At 35.1% G+C, this 13,723-nt stretch overlaps 2 protein-coding genes across 3 annotated transcripts in view; one reads left to right on the top strand and one right to left on the bottom strand.

Moving 5' to 3' along the window:
- wdr59 (WD repeat domain 59) overlaps positions 1–6,767 on the bottom strand; it is a 48,522-nt gene extending 41,755 nt beyond the window's left edge. For both annotated transcript variants that reach the window (XM_056478598.1, XM_056478599.1), the window contains exons 1-4: positions 6,696–6,767; positions 2,498–2,547; positions 2,207–2,342; positions 405–490 (exon numbers count right to left, since the gene is read on the bottom strand). In XM_056478598.1, the coding sequence (XP_056334573.1) occupies positions 405–490; positions 2,207–2,342; positions 2,498–2,547; positions 6,696–6,749 (326 nt within the window). In that variant the 5' untranslated portion in view covers positions 6,750–6,767. The remainder of the gene's footprint in view (positions 1–404; positions 491–2,206; positions 2,343–2,497; positions 2,548–6,695) is intronic.
- Positions 6,768–6,820: 53 nt separating this feature from the next.
- Positions 6,821–13,472, top strand: nob1 (NIN1 (RPN12) binding protein 1 homolog). Its single transcript, XM_056478143.1, has 9 exons — positions 6,821–6,906; positions 8,452–8,584; positions 8,666–8,799; positions 8,877–8,948; positions 9,950–10,084; positions 10,175–10,444; positions 10,716–10,813; positions 10,924–11,068; positions 13,173–13,472. Exons 1-9 carry the CDS (start codon positions 6,838–6,840, stop codon positions 13,437–13,439), a joined length of 1,323 nt encoding a protein of 440 aa, XP_056334118.1. The 5' UTR covers positions 6,821–6,837; the 3' UTR covers positions 13,440–13,472.
- Positions 13,473–13,723: the final 251 nt, after the last annotated feature.

Raw genomic sequence — 13,723 nt, 5'->3', positions numbered from 1 at the left:
GTACATATGGCAAATAAAGTTTTTGACTTGACTTGAAAGAGATGAAGAGTTCTAAGTGCCATTTGAAATTCTCTTCTATGATGAGATAAATGAGCGGTTTTCTCTGCCACCTACTTTTATGTTCAGTTATTTCACTTTAAAGTCAATGAAAAGAACCTATTTTTTGTCATAAAAGAACCTACATGCAGGAGCCTGAAAAAAATGAATCAAATTTCAGAATAAAATTACAGATGACACTTAAAGGCTTTTGCATCTGAATCCCTCAGATGTTGTTGAAAAGAGAAGGGAAGTTATTTTGATTAGTTTATCTGACACACAATTCAGGTACTTTAAAACTATGTCGATTTTCTTGACTTTTAGACATAGTTTTCATAGTCATTTCAGCTTGAAATAATGTGTGTTACCTTATAACACGTGTGTGACCTTGTAAAGACGTATGCTGTCCACCAGATCCATCCCGCCACGCATACAAGTCGACGCGCTGGTTACTCTGGGTGAAAATGAGAAATGCATTATTCACAATCTAGAAAAAATTTGAAACAAAATAAGTGAAAAGAGAACAAGGCATTAGCAAGACAATATATTTCTGCATATGAATGTGGTATTTAAAGAACATTAACACATTTGTGACACTGCCTGCGATTTCTATTGTAAGAGGCTAAATTATCATACGCTTTTGTTTATATGACAAAACATGTCTTTTTGATTCAAGAAGGTCCATACTGACTCCAAAGGCAGATACTGATAAGATCAGGGCCTGGTGTGTGGACTTTGGGGGTTTTACGATGTGGTCACATGTTGATTGGTCAGTTTGAATGTCTCAGTATTTGGGCTTTAGTCACAAGGTCAAGAAAGATACAAAATAGGTGGTAAAACACTGCTCTGCCTCTTTTCCTAGCCTGTGTTTTCCTGGCCTGTCCTTTTCCTGGTCTGCTTTCCTGCTCTGCTCCTCTCCTCCTCTGGAGTCTATCTTCTCTGACTCTACTGCAATCAGGCTAACTTCTGGGCCTGCTCTCTTTGTCTCTCTCTCTCCCTCCCCCTGTGTCTCTCCTTCTACCTCTGCTAACTTTAATTTTACATTTAAGCTGGGTACAATTTATATCATATGTTTTATCATTTCATATTTGATCATTTTATACAGTTATTATATATTTATATTAGTTATTTTGTACTTAATTCAGTTGTAACCATAGCAAGTTACTGTCCTTAAATCATCTCATTTTCAAGTATTTGTGAATTACTTTTTTTTTTGTGAACACTTAACTGTTCCATATTGCAATACAATACAATCACATAATATCAACGCTCTCCCACATTTATAGCTATTAATACTGCCCTTATGTCCGTTTTTGGTATAAGATTGCAGAAGAATGGTTTGACTAGAAATGTACAGTTTTTTACCAACATACTGATAACTCTTTAGTCATTCGGCAGAACTACAGTTCGAACCGCTGTGGTTTAAAACCCATTCTTACACTATTGATTACATCTCCTTTGTATTTAATATTTTAGGCATTAATTTAAGCCTAACCTTCCCCGCTTTTTATTTTCCCTTGTTTATTTGTATTTTTTTTGGTATAATGTTATGCACAGCTGTTGTTACAAATCTAATTTAAAACAATAAATAAATAATTTAATTAAATAAGTAGTCAAAATACAATTTTATTTATTAATTAATTTATTTATTTATTTATTGGTATGAGCATAATTGAGTACACCCCCTTTTGAAATTAAAATATTTGTATCCATTTCTCAGTAAATAGAGCCAATAATTTTGGTGCATTTAAACAAAACAGTTTTATTAAACAGTTTTAGCCATTAAATTATAAGTTTGGACATCTAAAATCTTTAGGAATAGAAAGATAATACATTTAAATTCAAACCACTTTTTACAACAACAAAAAAAATTACAAACTACTAAATTTCAACTAAAATGTTTTTATGTTTCTGTGGATTTTGTCTGTTTATTAAAATTGTATTTAATGTTTGTTTCAACATTTTAATTGGGTGTACTCATTTTTGGACTGTGATCTTATGTCTTTGTTTTCTGTTAGATTAGTTCCAGTTTTGTCTTTGTACACAATATATATTTTTTAAAGCATCCTGTAAAAAAATATTACTTTAAAAAGAGAAATCTGTGAGGGGTGAACTCATTTATGCTGAACACTGTATGTATATATAGTATAATTATTATTTGTTGACTTACAGATGCAGCAAATAAATGGGCGTCAGATTTGTGTGGATTCCACTGGACCGTCCCAACGTCCCATTTGCTCTGGCGGCTGATTTTACGAGGAGCTTCGGATGGCATTTCTAAATTTACAATATATAAGAACCGTCTCCTGTGTGAAAGAACAAACAGAGTGTGTTATGACAGAAAGACATTTTTAAAATTAAAAATAGTATATGCAGCACATAAAACTATGCTAGAGCTGGTGCATGAGGGTGTGCTGGTAATTCCCCATGATGGTGTGACATTAGTGGAGGTTTTACACACCCAGAGAGAACAGCGTGCTGGCCGAGACAGTCCACTGACATAGCAGTAGCCTGAAAACAGAAAAGTCCATCGTTATACAACACATACATTTCAGAAAGGTGTATTTTTATCCTTTGAAATGTTACAGAAATACAACTACAGCATTGTTTGAACTGGATCCCAAACACAGTGGCATTGATGGAAATGAACATACAGATTTTTACAGAATAAGTGAGAGCCAAATTCCACACTCGGACATAAAGCCTATAACTCTTGTGTGCTGTTGGGGAAGTTTTCATCCACTCTTGAGGTGATTTTGAGTCTTAATTTGGCCACAACTTACAGTGCGTTTCTGCAAATGGAATGATTTCGGTGACAAATCTTATTTTGACACAAATTTTGGAAAAATGCATTAAATATATATATAAAAAAACTTCAACAAAACACTCTGGGCGAGTTTACTACCCTTTTGTTAGTGGCTGTTTTTGCCTCATTGACTTTCATTATAATGAGATTTATTGATTGCAAAGCTATGACACACCACATAATCATGCATTCTTGATTGTTGGTGGTTTTCCCTATTTGGAAGAGCTCAAATTTTTCATGGCTTTGCAATCAAAATGTCATTATAATGGAAGTCAATGGGGCAAAAACAGCCACCAACATAACGAAATAGTAGTCAATTTGAACAATACACAATGGTTAAACAAACAACATTAAACAAATTTAAAAACATATTAACATATAGGCGACATAGTGGCGCAGTAGGTAGTGCTGTCGCCTCACAGCAAGAAGGTTACTGGTTCGAGCCTCGGCTGGGTCAGTTGACGTTTCTGTGTGGAGTTTGCATGTTCTCCCTGCGTTCGTGTGGGTTTCCTCCGGGTGATCCGGTTTCCCCCACAGTCCAAAAACATGCAGTACAGGTGAATTGGGTAGGCTAAATTGTCCATAGTGTATGAGTGTGAATGAGTGTGTGTGGACGTTTCCCAGAGATGGGTTGCGGCTTTAAGGGCATCCGCTGCGTAAAAACGTTCTAGATAAATAGGCAGTTCATTCCGCTGTGGCGACCCTGAATTAATAAAGGGACTAAGCTGACAAGAAAATGAATGAATGAATGAATATTAACATATATTTTTATCAGGACAAACTTTTAAATAACTTTTTAAAAATTAAAAGTATAAAAATATTAAATTATTATTTTTGAGTGGATGCCCCTCAGGCAATGCCTAAGGTCAATTAGATGTTCCTCAAATCGTTATAAATGTACTTTTGTGCCTGAAGCAATCCGGTTACAGAATAAATGTTGTTGATCGATGGTTTATTATTATTATTATTAATAATAATATTTTCTTAAATGGATGTTACATGTCATTTGTGTTACATGTGATGTATGAATGTCAGTATGAATTGCCCCAAGGTGATTAATAAAGCTTTAAGCAAACTAAACTAAATAAAAAAAACAAGTTTCTGCAGAATAATTGAGTTCCAAATTCCAGACTCAGAGATAAAGCCCTTTAATAACCAGGAAAAACTTTTAAAGTTGTAATTTTTTTATCAAAATTACATAAAATCTAATTAATATTTTGAGTGAATGCCTCTCAGGCGAAGTCTAAGATCAACTAGATGCTCCTCAAATTATTTTAAACTTACTTTTGTGCCTGAAGCAATCCGGTTACACAATAAATGTAGACGATTGATGAGTTATTATTATTATTTTATATATTTTTTGTTTGTGTAATTGATGTTCCATGTGTAATTTGTGTTATGAGTAAAGCACCATAAATGACAGTATGAATTGTCCCAAGAGGATTGTTAGAGCTTTAATGCAACTAAACAAAAAAAATCAAGTTTTTCCAGAATAATTGAGTGTCAAATTCCACACTTCGACATAAAGCCCTAAAACAACCAACATTAAAGAAATTTAAAATACATTAAATATATGTTTATCAGGACTAACTTATAAAGTAGCATTTTTTCATTAAAGGTACATAAAATTCAATTATTATTTCTGAGTGGATGTCTAAGGTTGATGTCTTAGATGTTCCTCAATTCGTTATACATTTATTTTTGTTCCTGAAGCAATTTGGTTAAGTAATAAATGTAGTTTATCCATTGTTTTTTCCAATTTTATTTTGTTTGTGTAATTGATGTTACGTGTGTCATTTCTGTTATATTTAAAGCACCATAAATGTCAGTATCAATTGCCCCAAGCAGAATAATAAAGCTTTAAGCAAACTAAACAACAAAAACTAAACAAAGAAAATAGTTTTTGCAGAATAATTGAATGCAAAATTCCACACTTAGTCATAAAACTCTTAAACAACAAACATTTAAAAAAATGTAAAAATATATTATATATATATATATATATATATATATATATATATATATATATATATATATATATATATATATATATATATATATATATATATATATATATATATATATATTTTTTTTTTTTTTTTTTTTTTTTTAATCAGGACAAACCTTTATCAAAAACTTGCATTTTTTTTCAAAAGTATCAAATTAAATTATTATTTTGAGGGGATGCCCCTCAGGTGACGACTAAGGTCAATTAGATGTTTCACAAATCGTCATGAATTTACTTTTGTGCCTGAATCAATCCGGTTATGTCATAAACGTAGTTTATTAATATTATTTTATATATTGTTTGCTTGTGTAATTGATGTTCCATGTGTAATTTGTGTTATATGTAAATGTCAGTATGAACTGCCCTAAGGGGATTAATTAAGCTACCTAAACAAAAAAACAAAACTAAAAAAATAGTTTTTGCAGAATAATTGAGTGTCAAATTCCATACTTGTACATAAAGCCCTAAAAAACAACATTAACGATATAAAAAAAAAATATATATATATATATATTAAACATAATTTAATCAGGACAAACTTTTAAAGTAGCATTTTTTAAATTAACATCAAATTAAATTATTTATTTGAGTGAATGCCCCTCAGGGGATGTCTAAGGTCCATTTGATGTTTCTCAAACTATTGTAAATTTATCTTTGAGCCTGAATCAATCCGGTTCCACTCGTAATTTGTGTTATATATAAAGCATCATAAATGTCAGTATGAAGAGGATTATTAAAGCTTTAATGTAACTAAACAAAACAAGTTTTTGCAGAATAATTGAGTGCCAAATTTCACACTTAGACATAAAGCCCTTAAACAAGCAACATTAAATAAATGTAAAAATATATTCATTCATTCTCTTTTCGGCTTAGTCTCTTTATTAATCCAGGGACGTCACAGCGGAACGAACCGCCAACTTATCCAGCATATGTTTTACGCAGCGGATGCCCTTCCAGCCACATCCCATCTCTGGGAACATCCATACACATTCATTCACACTCACATGCTATAGAAAATTTAGCCTACCGAATTCACCTACACCACATGTTTTTGGACTATGGGGGAAACCGGAGCACCCGGAGGAAACCCACACGAATGCAGAGAGAACATGCAAACTCCACACAGAAATGCCAACTGACTCAGCAGAGGCTGGAACCAGTGACCTTCTTGCTGTGTTAAGCGACAGCACTACCTACTGCGCCGCCGTAAAAATATATTATATATTTTTTTATCAGGACTTTTAAAGTTGCATTATTAAATGAAACTATATTTAAAAAAACTTTATATAAATGTTACTAGTTCTTGACCATTTGATCTGCTTTGAAATGGTTAGTGCCCTGCATTTGAGATTTTGTCCCGTTAATATATATTGTATTCAAATGCACTGTACAATGTTCTGTTGTCTTCAAGTTTTGTAAACACATGAGTTTGTTTGTCCAGTTAAATAAATAACACTTGCTCTGATAGTTGATATTCAATGACATTCATCCATTTGTACTGTAGTTTAAGGTTAAGTAACAGTAATAACAAACTAAACTCTTGATGTATGAACTATCAACTAATTGAATCACAGTTAATAATGATCTCGCCGGTCATTTTACCATGGCTGTATTCAAAGTCTTCATTAACAAGACGTTTACTGTAGTAATAATAAAGCACAGTGTCTACCATAGTAAGTTTATAAAGGGAACACATTAGTAAACAAAAGCTTGCCAATCAATTCAAAGTTCAAAAGAGGTCGCTTGGTATTGACATATAAGCAGTGCATGTTTGTTGCTTCAAAGTTGTTTAAACTACACTTGTAACGCATTAAAGGCATGCACGCAGGTGTATCCACTGTTTACCTGTGAATCTCGAAACTCCACCACCACATTCTCACTGCTCCAGCGGGCCGCCATCTTCACCCCACCTGAACGTCAACAAATGACGTGATACTAACGGGACGATACTGCGTCTCCTCGCGAGAACTCCTGCCACACTGTCAAGATGGTGGCGACCACAGTGGAGCATGTTGTGGTGGATGCTGGAGCTTTTATTAAAAGAGCTCCGTTGCACGTGAGTTATTTTTTCAGGGATTTGGTTTATTGTTTGGTGCTTTTACTATCGACGTCCAGAAATGTGCGTTTTAATGGATGTGCTGTGGGATAAATGACATAACTGACACGTGTGCTGTAACTGCGTAGTGGTACTGTTAGAATAAATATTGAGGTAAAGTTGGTTCTATAGTCCCACATTTCTTCAGTGACATGCTCCCTATATTGTTTACTATGGTACTTTGAATATTCGGTCTGAAATCACATGGAAGTATGACTTCAAAACAACATTAGCACTATTTAATTCATTGTGAAATGACTGTCATTGGCTAATAATATTAAGGTAAAGTTGTTGTTTTTTTTAGTCGCACATTCAGACTTTCTCCTTGGTATTATAAATTTAGGAAAGTATCATTTGCAAATTCTAAATATGGAAATCATATTAGCAGACAATGACTATCAAAGTACAACATTGTTCACAGTCAGTTAAGTAGTGCTAATGTTGTTCTGAAGTCATACCTGCATGCTATTTTAGACCGAATATTCAAAGTAGCTTAGTAAACAATATAGGGATAGTGGCACAAGTTGTCACTGTTAAAAAATGCTCCAATGTCTGAATATAAAACCAACTTTACCTCAATGCTAATAATATGATTTCACGGTTTAGAATTAGCAAAAAATGCTTTACTGAAATTATATTATCAAGGAGAAAGTCATAATGTGCGAATATAAAAACATCTTTACCCCAATAGAATAAATAAATACATAAATGATAGGTAGATACGATTGTGGTGTATTATTTAGATCAGGGGTGTCCCAACTTTTTCTTATGAAGGGTCAAAAACCAATATTAATTGAGGGCTGTGGGCTGAAGGTAAATACCAAACTGAATTACTTTAAAGTTTCCATGATTACAGGGTTTAATGATATGATATTTTTTCTACTGGCCAGTGATTGAGATTTTTACTTGCCCTGCCAAGATTTTCACTGGCCGCACCCAAAAAAAAAAAGTTAATGGATATTTCTTAGTAAGGATGGGCGATACCACAATTTTTTAATGCGATATGATACCGATACTTTTTGTTAACATTTTTACGATAACGAAACCACTTATTATTTAAAATGTTAACGTCATTTATCAAAATATTGTTAATTAAAAAAAAAAAAATATATATATATATATATATATATATATATATATATAGTGGGTGTGTTTGATATATACATACACGCACACACATTCCTATTGTATAAACACACTGCACGGATAAACACAAACTTATATTTGTTCTTATTCACCTAATGGTAACGAGAGAGAGAAAGATGATTTATTATTCTGATTTATTTAGTTTTTATTTAAGTATGTGTGTTCTTTTTAATGTAAACTTTATAAATGCCTTGGCAAAACACTTGTCATGCCAGTAAAGCAATATTGAATTGAATTGAGAGAGAGGGGGGGGGGGGGGTTGGATTATAGAATTATCTACTTGCTATTGTGAATTTAATTTGATGCTAACAACACATTTCTATCTGTTATAGTAACAAGTTTGTTTGTGTTCCCCAATAGGAAATTGGCAAGAACATTTATACCTTGAAGGATGTTGTTGATGAAATTCGGGATAAACCAACTAAAAGGAGCTTAGCTTTTTTGCCATACAAGCTCGATTTTAAAGAACCATTTCCAGAGAACATTCAGTTTGGTAATTACTGCTACTTGTGTCTTACTTCTAGTCTTTATTTCAGTGCTGGTAGTGATTTATGTCTGTGTTTTTTAATTACAGTTACAGAGTTTGCTAAAAAGACAGGAGATTATCCCAGTCTCTCAGCAACGGACATCAAGGTTTTGGCTCTGACTTATCAACTGGAATGTGAAAATGTGGGGACTGAGCATTTGAAGAAAGAACCTGAAAAACAGGTACTGACGATTAATTAATTAATTAACTCAGATTTTAATTCATATTTGTTCTAGTTTCAATATTATCTGCATTTCAGGTCCAGATATGCAGTACACAGAGACATCCAGAGACTCCTGTTGGCATTGCTGGTTTCCATTTTCCTTCAAAAGTAAGACAATAATGGAAATTCAGTCTTTATTTGAATTATATTAATTAAAGAAAAATCATTTTTCAGGTTTGATAAATATGTTTATAAAAGAAAAATCTCCTTTACACCCCCAGAGTTTATATTTTCTATCTTAATATATCTTATTTATTGATAACAATAATTAAACAATATTTTGCAGAGTGATTTTGTGCTGGAACTTTGGCTGGTATGGATAAATAAACAGAAGACTAAAACTGCTAATAGGTGATTCATTGCCAATGAGTGATTCATTGAGTCATTCATTCAAATGATTCCTTCTAAACAGCCAAATCTATTCACCTTATTCTTTGTGTCGGGCGGACGCATACATTTTTTTTATTTTTAGATCCCGCGGTTTACCATATTACCGCCCAAGCCTACCGTCTTTATGAATGGATCATTGAATCACCTTTTTAAATGATTCATTCAGGATCTTCAGAGTGACATTCTACTCCAAATTTTTACCATTTTAAAAATGTTTTTAAACCATTTTCTTTAATAAAAACTGAAATAAAAACAGGGCAATGCGGTGGCGCTATGGGTAGCATGTTCGCCTTACAGCAGGAAGGTTGCTGGTTCGAGCCTTGACTGGGTCAGTTGGCGTTTCTATATTTTCCCCATGTTTGCATGGGTTTCCTCCGGGTGCTCCGGTTTCCCCCACAAGTCCAAAGACATGTGGTATAGGTGAATTGGGAAGGCTAAATTGTCCGTAGTGTTTGTGTGTGGATGTTTCCCAGTGATGGGTTATGGCTGGAAGGGCATCCGCGTCGAGTATAAACCAGGCTTGACACATTGGCATGTGAATGAATGGAAGTCTATGGGGTGAAAAGTGCAGTGTGATCGTGGCTTTAGTACGTTTTTTTTTTTAAACAAAAAATATAATATTACCATAAACTATAAATATTTCACATAATAAATCTGCAGCAACGCTTGATAAAGCAGATCCAGCAATAAATTGATTCTATTTCTTCCCCCCAATAAAGTCTCCAGGTAAACCTGCTATCCAAAGCCCACCTACAACGAATGAGCCACATGATCCTGTTAGTTCACAGTTCAACAGCTTTCAGTTTTGGAGGAATCCTCTTCCCAGCATTGAGTCTGACCTTCTGGAGCTGCTGGTGAGGAAACAGACAACAGCTAAACCTTCATCACAGTCACTTTAGACAAACGTAAATGGTATTTTCCTTCTGTGGTTTGGTTGTCTGTAGGCAGCAGATGCCATCACAGTCACAAAGAAGCTGGAGTCTGTCGATCTCTCGGCTGAATCTGAAGAGCATGATGGCACTATTGGAGAGCAGCCAGAAGAGGAAGAAGAAGAGGAAATCAACAGTGATGATGAGGAAGAAGAGGATGAGGATGATGATGGTGGAGGTTGGATTACTCCTAGCAACATCAAGCAGGTCCAGATGGATGCTGGTGTACGGGGACCTTCAGCGGACGTCAAAGTAGGCTGCGTGACTACAGATTTTGCCATGCAGGTAATTGTATTACTATTAGAACACACATTAATGTATTACATTAAATGTCTAATGAAGAACGTGTGTTATGATATGGGTGCGTGAAACATTTACAATACGGCTGCACAACATATGGTTTCTGAATACGTTATGATTTGTTCCTGCTTCATTTTTCCAATATCGTGTAACCCTAATCTACAATAATATCTTTATTGTTGCTTTATAATACAAGTTGAAGCCACAAGAACCCGATATGGATTGACTATTGATAATGTTATTGTTTTCCTCACAGAATGTTCTGATTCAGATTGGACTGAATGTGCTGTCTGTAAATGGTATGCTCATTAAAAACACCAGGAGTTATATACTGCGATGTCATGCATGCTTCAAGTAAGGATTCACTTGATTCGACTACATTGGAGCAGTGGAAAATAAATGTATAGTGTTCCTAATAATGTGATTATTTATTTTTTTTTTTTTGCCGTCATTTTTTTTTTCAGGACTACAACAAACATGAACAAAAGTTTTTGTCCGAATTGTGGAAACAGCACATTGAAGAAGATTGCCGTCACCCTTAATGAGGACGGTACCATGCAGATGCATTTCTCCAGGAACCCCAAAGTGCTGAATCCAAAGGGGAAGAGAGTGAGTGTTTCTTTATTTGTTTTGACAATTAACTTAATGCTGTTGATCAGCTATATGCATCAGAAATCAGGTTAATTTGTTAGTGTTATTCATCTGAAACCATCACTCACTTGTAATATTGTTTTCTTTAATCTTGTCTTTTTTTCACCCCTTTTCTACTTTGAACTGTTAAATTTGAAGGTTTTTTTTGTGGAGTTATAGCATCTGTAAAATACATTGTGTTTGTAAATATTTTAGTTTTATTGTTTTATTTAGGACTGCTAGTAGCCTGTTTGCCTTAAGTTACGGATTAAATCTAAAATTTGATTTGTACATATGTGTGCTTTCCCCCTTTAACAATGTACTTATTTTCTGTAATATAAAGGTAGTGGTCAGAGATGCATTGATATGGGCCAGCACTGACAACTGATAGCACTTTAATTTAGGCCGTTTAGTCGATATATATTCCAAACATAAAAGAAACTTTTCTGAGCATGATAACCAAAAGAAGCAAACACAACAGATTATATTTTAAAACCCCTTCAGAAAGGTGGTGGGATGCTGGTGACAAGTTGTTGAACCAGCAGATATATTACATAGTTTACATATTGACCTAATTTTGTTATCGAACTCGATGATAATAATAATAATAATAGCATTTCTTGGGTGAACTCAATATGGCCACCGATATATTGTTCTATTGTCAGATCTACACTCACCTGCCACTTTATTAGGTACACCTTACTAGTACCCGGTTGGACCCTATTTTGCCTTCAGAAATGCTTTAATCCTTCATGGGATAGATTCAACAAGGTACTGGAAATATTCCTCACAGATTTTGGCCCATATTGACATGATAGCATCATGTAGTTGCTGCAGATTTGTCAGCTGCACATCCATGATGTGAATCTCCTGTTCCACCACATCTCAAAGGTGCTCTATTAGATTGAGATCTGGTGACTGTGGAGGCCATTTGAGTACAGTGAACTCATTGTCATGTTCAAGAAACCAGTCTGAGATGATTTGCGGTTTATGACATGGTGTGTTATCCTGCTGGAAGTAGCAATCAGAAGATGGGTACACTGTGGTCATAAAGGAATAGACATGGTCAGCAACAATACTCAGGTAGGCTGTGGCATTAACACAATGCTCAATTAGTACTAATGGGCCCAAAGTGGGCCAAGAAATATCCCCCACACCATTACACCACCACCACCACCACCACCACCACCAGCCTGAACTGTTATTACAAGGCAGGATGGATCCATGCTTTTATGTTGTTTTTTTATGTTGTCAGACCCTACCATCCGAATGTTGCAGCACAAATTGAGACTCGTCATACCAGGCAATATTTTTATAATCTTCTATTGTCCAATTTTGGTGAGCCCGTGTGAATTGTAGCCTGTTCTTAGCTGACAGGAGTGGCACCCGGTGTGGTCTTCTGCTGCTGTAGCCCATCCGCCTCAAGGTTGGATGTGTTGTGTGTTCAGAGATGCTCTTCTGCATACCTCAGTTGCAATAAGTGGTTATTTGAGTTACTGTTGCCTTTATATCAGCTGGAACCAGTCTGGCCATTCTCTTCTGACCTCTGGCATCAACAAGGAATTTGCGCCCACAGAGCTGACACTCACTGGATATTTTCTCTTCTTCAGGCCATTCTCTGTAAACCATAGAGATGGTTGTGCTTAAAAATCTCAGTAGATCAGCAGTTTCTGAAATACTCGGATCAGCCCGTCTGGCATCAACAATCATGCCACGGTCAAAATCCCTTAAATCAGCTTTCTTCCCCATTCTGATGCTCAGTATCAACTGCAGAAGATCGTCTTGGCCATGTCTACATGCCTAAATGCATTGAGTTGCTGCCCTGTGATTGGCTGATTAGAAATTTGCATTTCAAGCAGTTGTAGTTAGGTGTACCTGATAAAGTGGCCTGTGAGTGTATGTAAATCCAGTGGCTCAAATGGAAGAGTATTGTGCTAAAATAGTCTTCAGTGATTTCAAAGGAAAGCAAAAAAAAGATATAATCTGTACTTTGAATGGATTAAAGTATCTACAATGCGTAAAAATACAAAATGGCTAAATATAAGTAAATGTGAATAATGTGTACTCGTGTTGTCTCTTGCAGTACTCTTTGCCTATGCCACAAGGAGGAAAACACGGCAACAACCCACACCTGGTGGAAGATCAGCGTTTCCCTCAGCAGAGAATGTCTAGAAAGGCTCGTCAGAAGACTAATGTGTTTGATCCAGATTACCTGGCCAGCAGCTCTCCGTTCTCCGAGCACGACGTCTACAGCAAATCAGCCAGCTTACAACTGCGGGACGGCCAGACCGGCGGAGGACGTCGGCGTACAAATCCTAACGCCGCTCGGAAGAAGTTCGTGAAGAAGTGATTGTTGATCTCACACTACCTGCAGGATCTGGACTGGAAATGTTTTATGGGGATTGTTCTGAAAATCCGTTTCACTTTTCTCTTGTGATTTAATTACAGAATATTTTCTACAATCTAAATTCTGCCCTCATACCAGTTACGATTATATGGAAATTTTTGTGCTGTTCACTGTTCATGCTTCAGTATAATATTGAATATTAAAAATCCTAATATTTTCATCCAGTTTTACTAAACATTTTCCTCCCATGAAAGAAATCAAGTAAAAAGCAACACAAACAGTGCAAT

This window comes from Danio aesculapii, chromosome 18 (assembly GCF_903798145.1).
Source record: "Danio aesculapii chromosome 18, fDanAes4.1, whole genome shotgun sequence".
NCBI lineage: Eukaryota > Metazoa > Chordata > Actinopteri > Cypriniformes > Danionidae > Danio > Danio aesculapii.
The sequence above is the reverse complement of the archived record's forward strand: the minus strand, read 5'-3'. Positions and strand labels throughout refer to the sequence as shown.

Bases quoted from the DNA above. Each gene is read 5' to 3' on its own strand.
- nob1 (XM_056478143.1), top strand. From the start codon at position 6,838: ATGGTGGCGACCACAGTGGAGCATGTTGTGGTGGATGCTGGAGCTTTT. The intron at 8,949-9,949 runs GTAAGACAATAA...CCCCCAATAAAG, and splicing joins GTTTCCATTTTCCTTCAAAA to TCTCCAGGTAAACCTGCTAT. The intron at 10,814-10,923 runs GTAAGGATTCAC...TTTTTTTTTCAG, and splicing joins CGATGTCATGCATGCTTCAA to GACTACAACAAACATGAACA.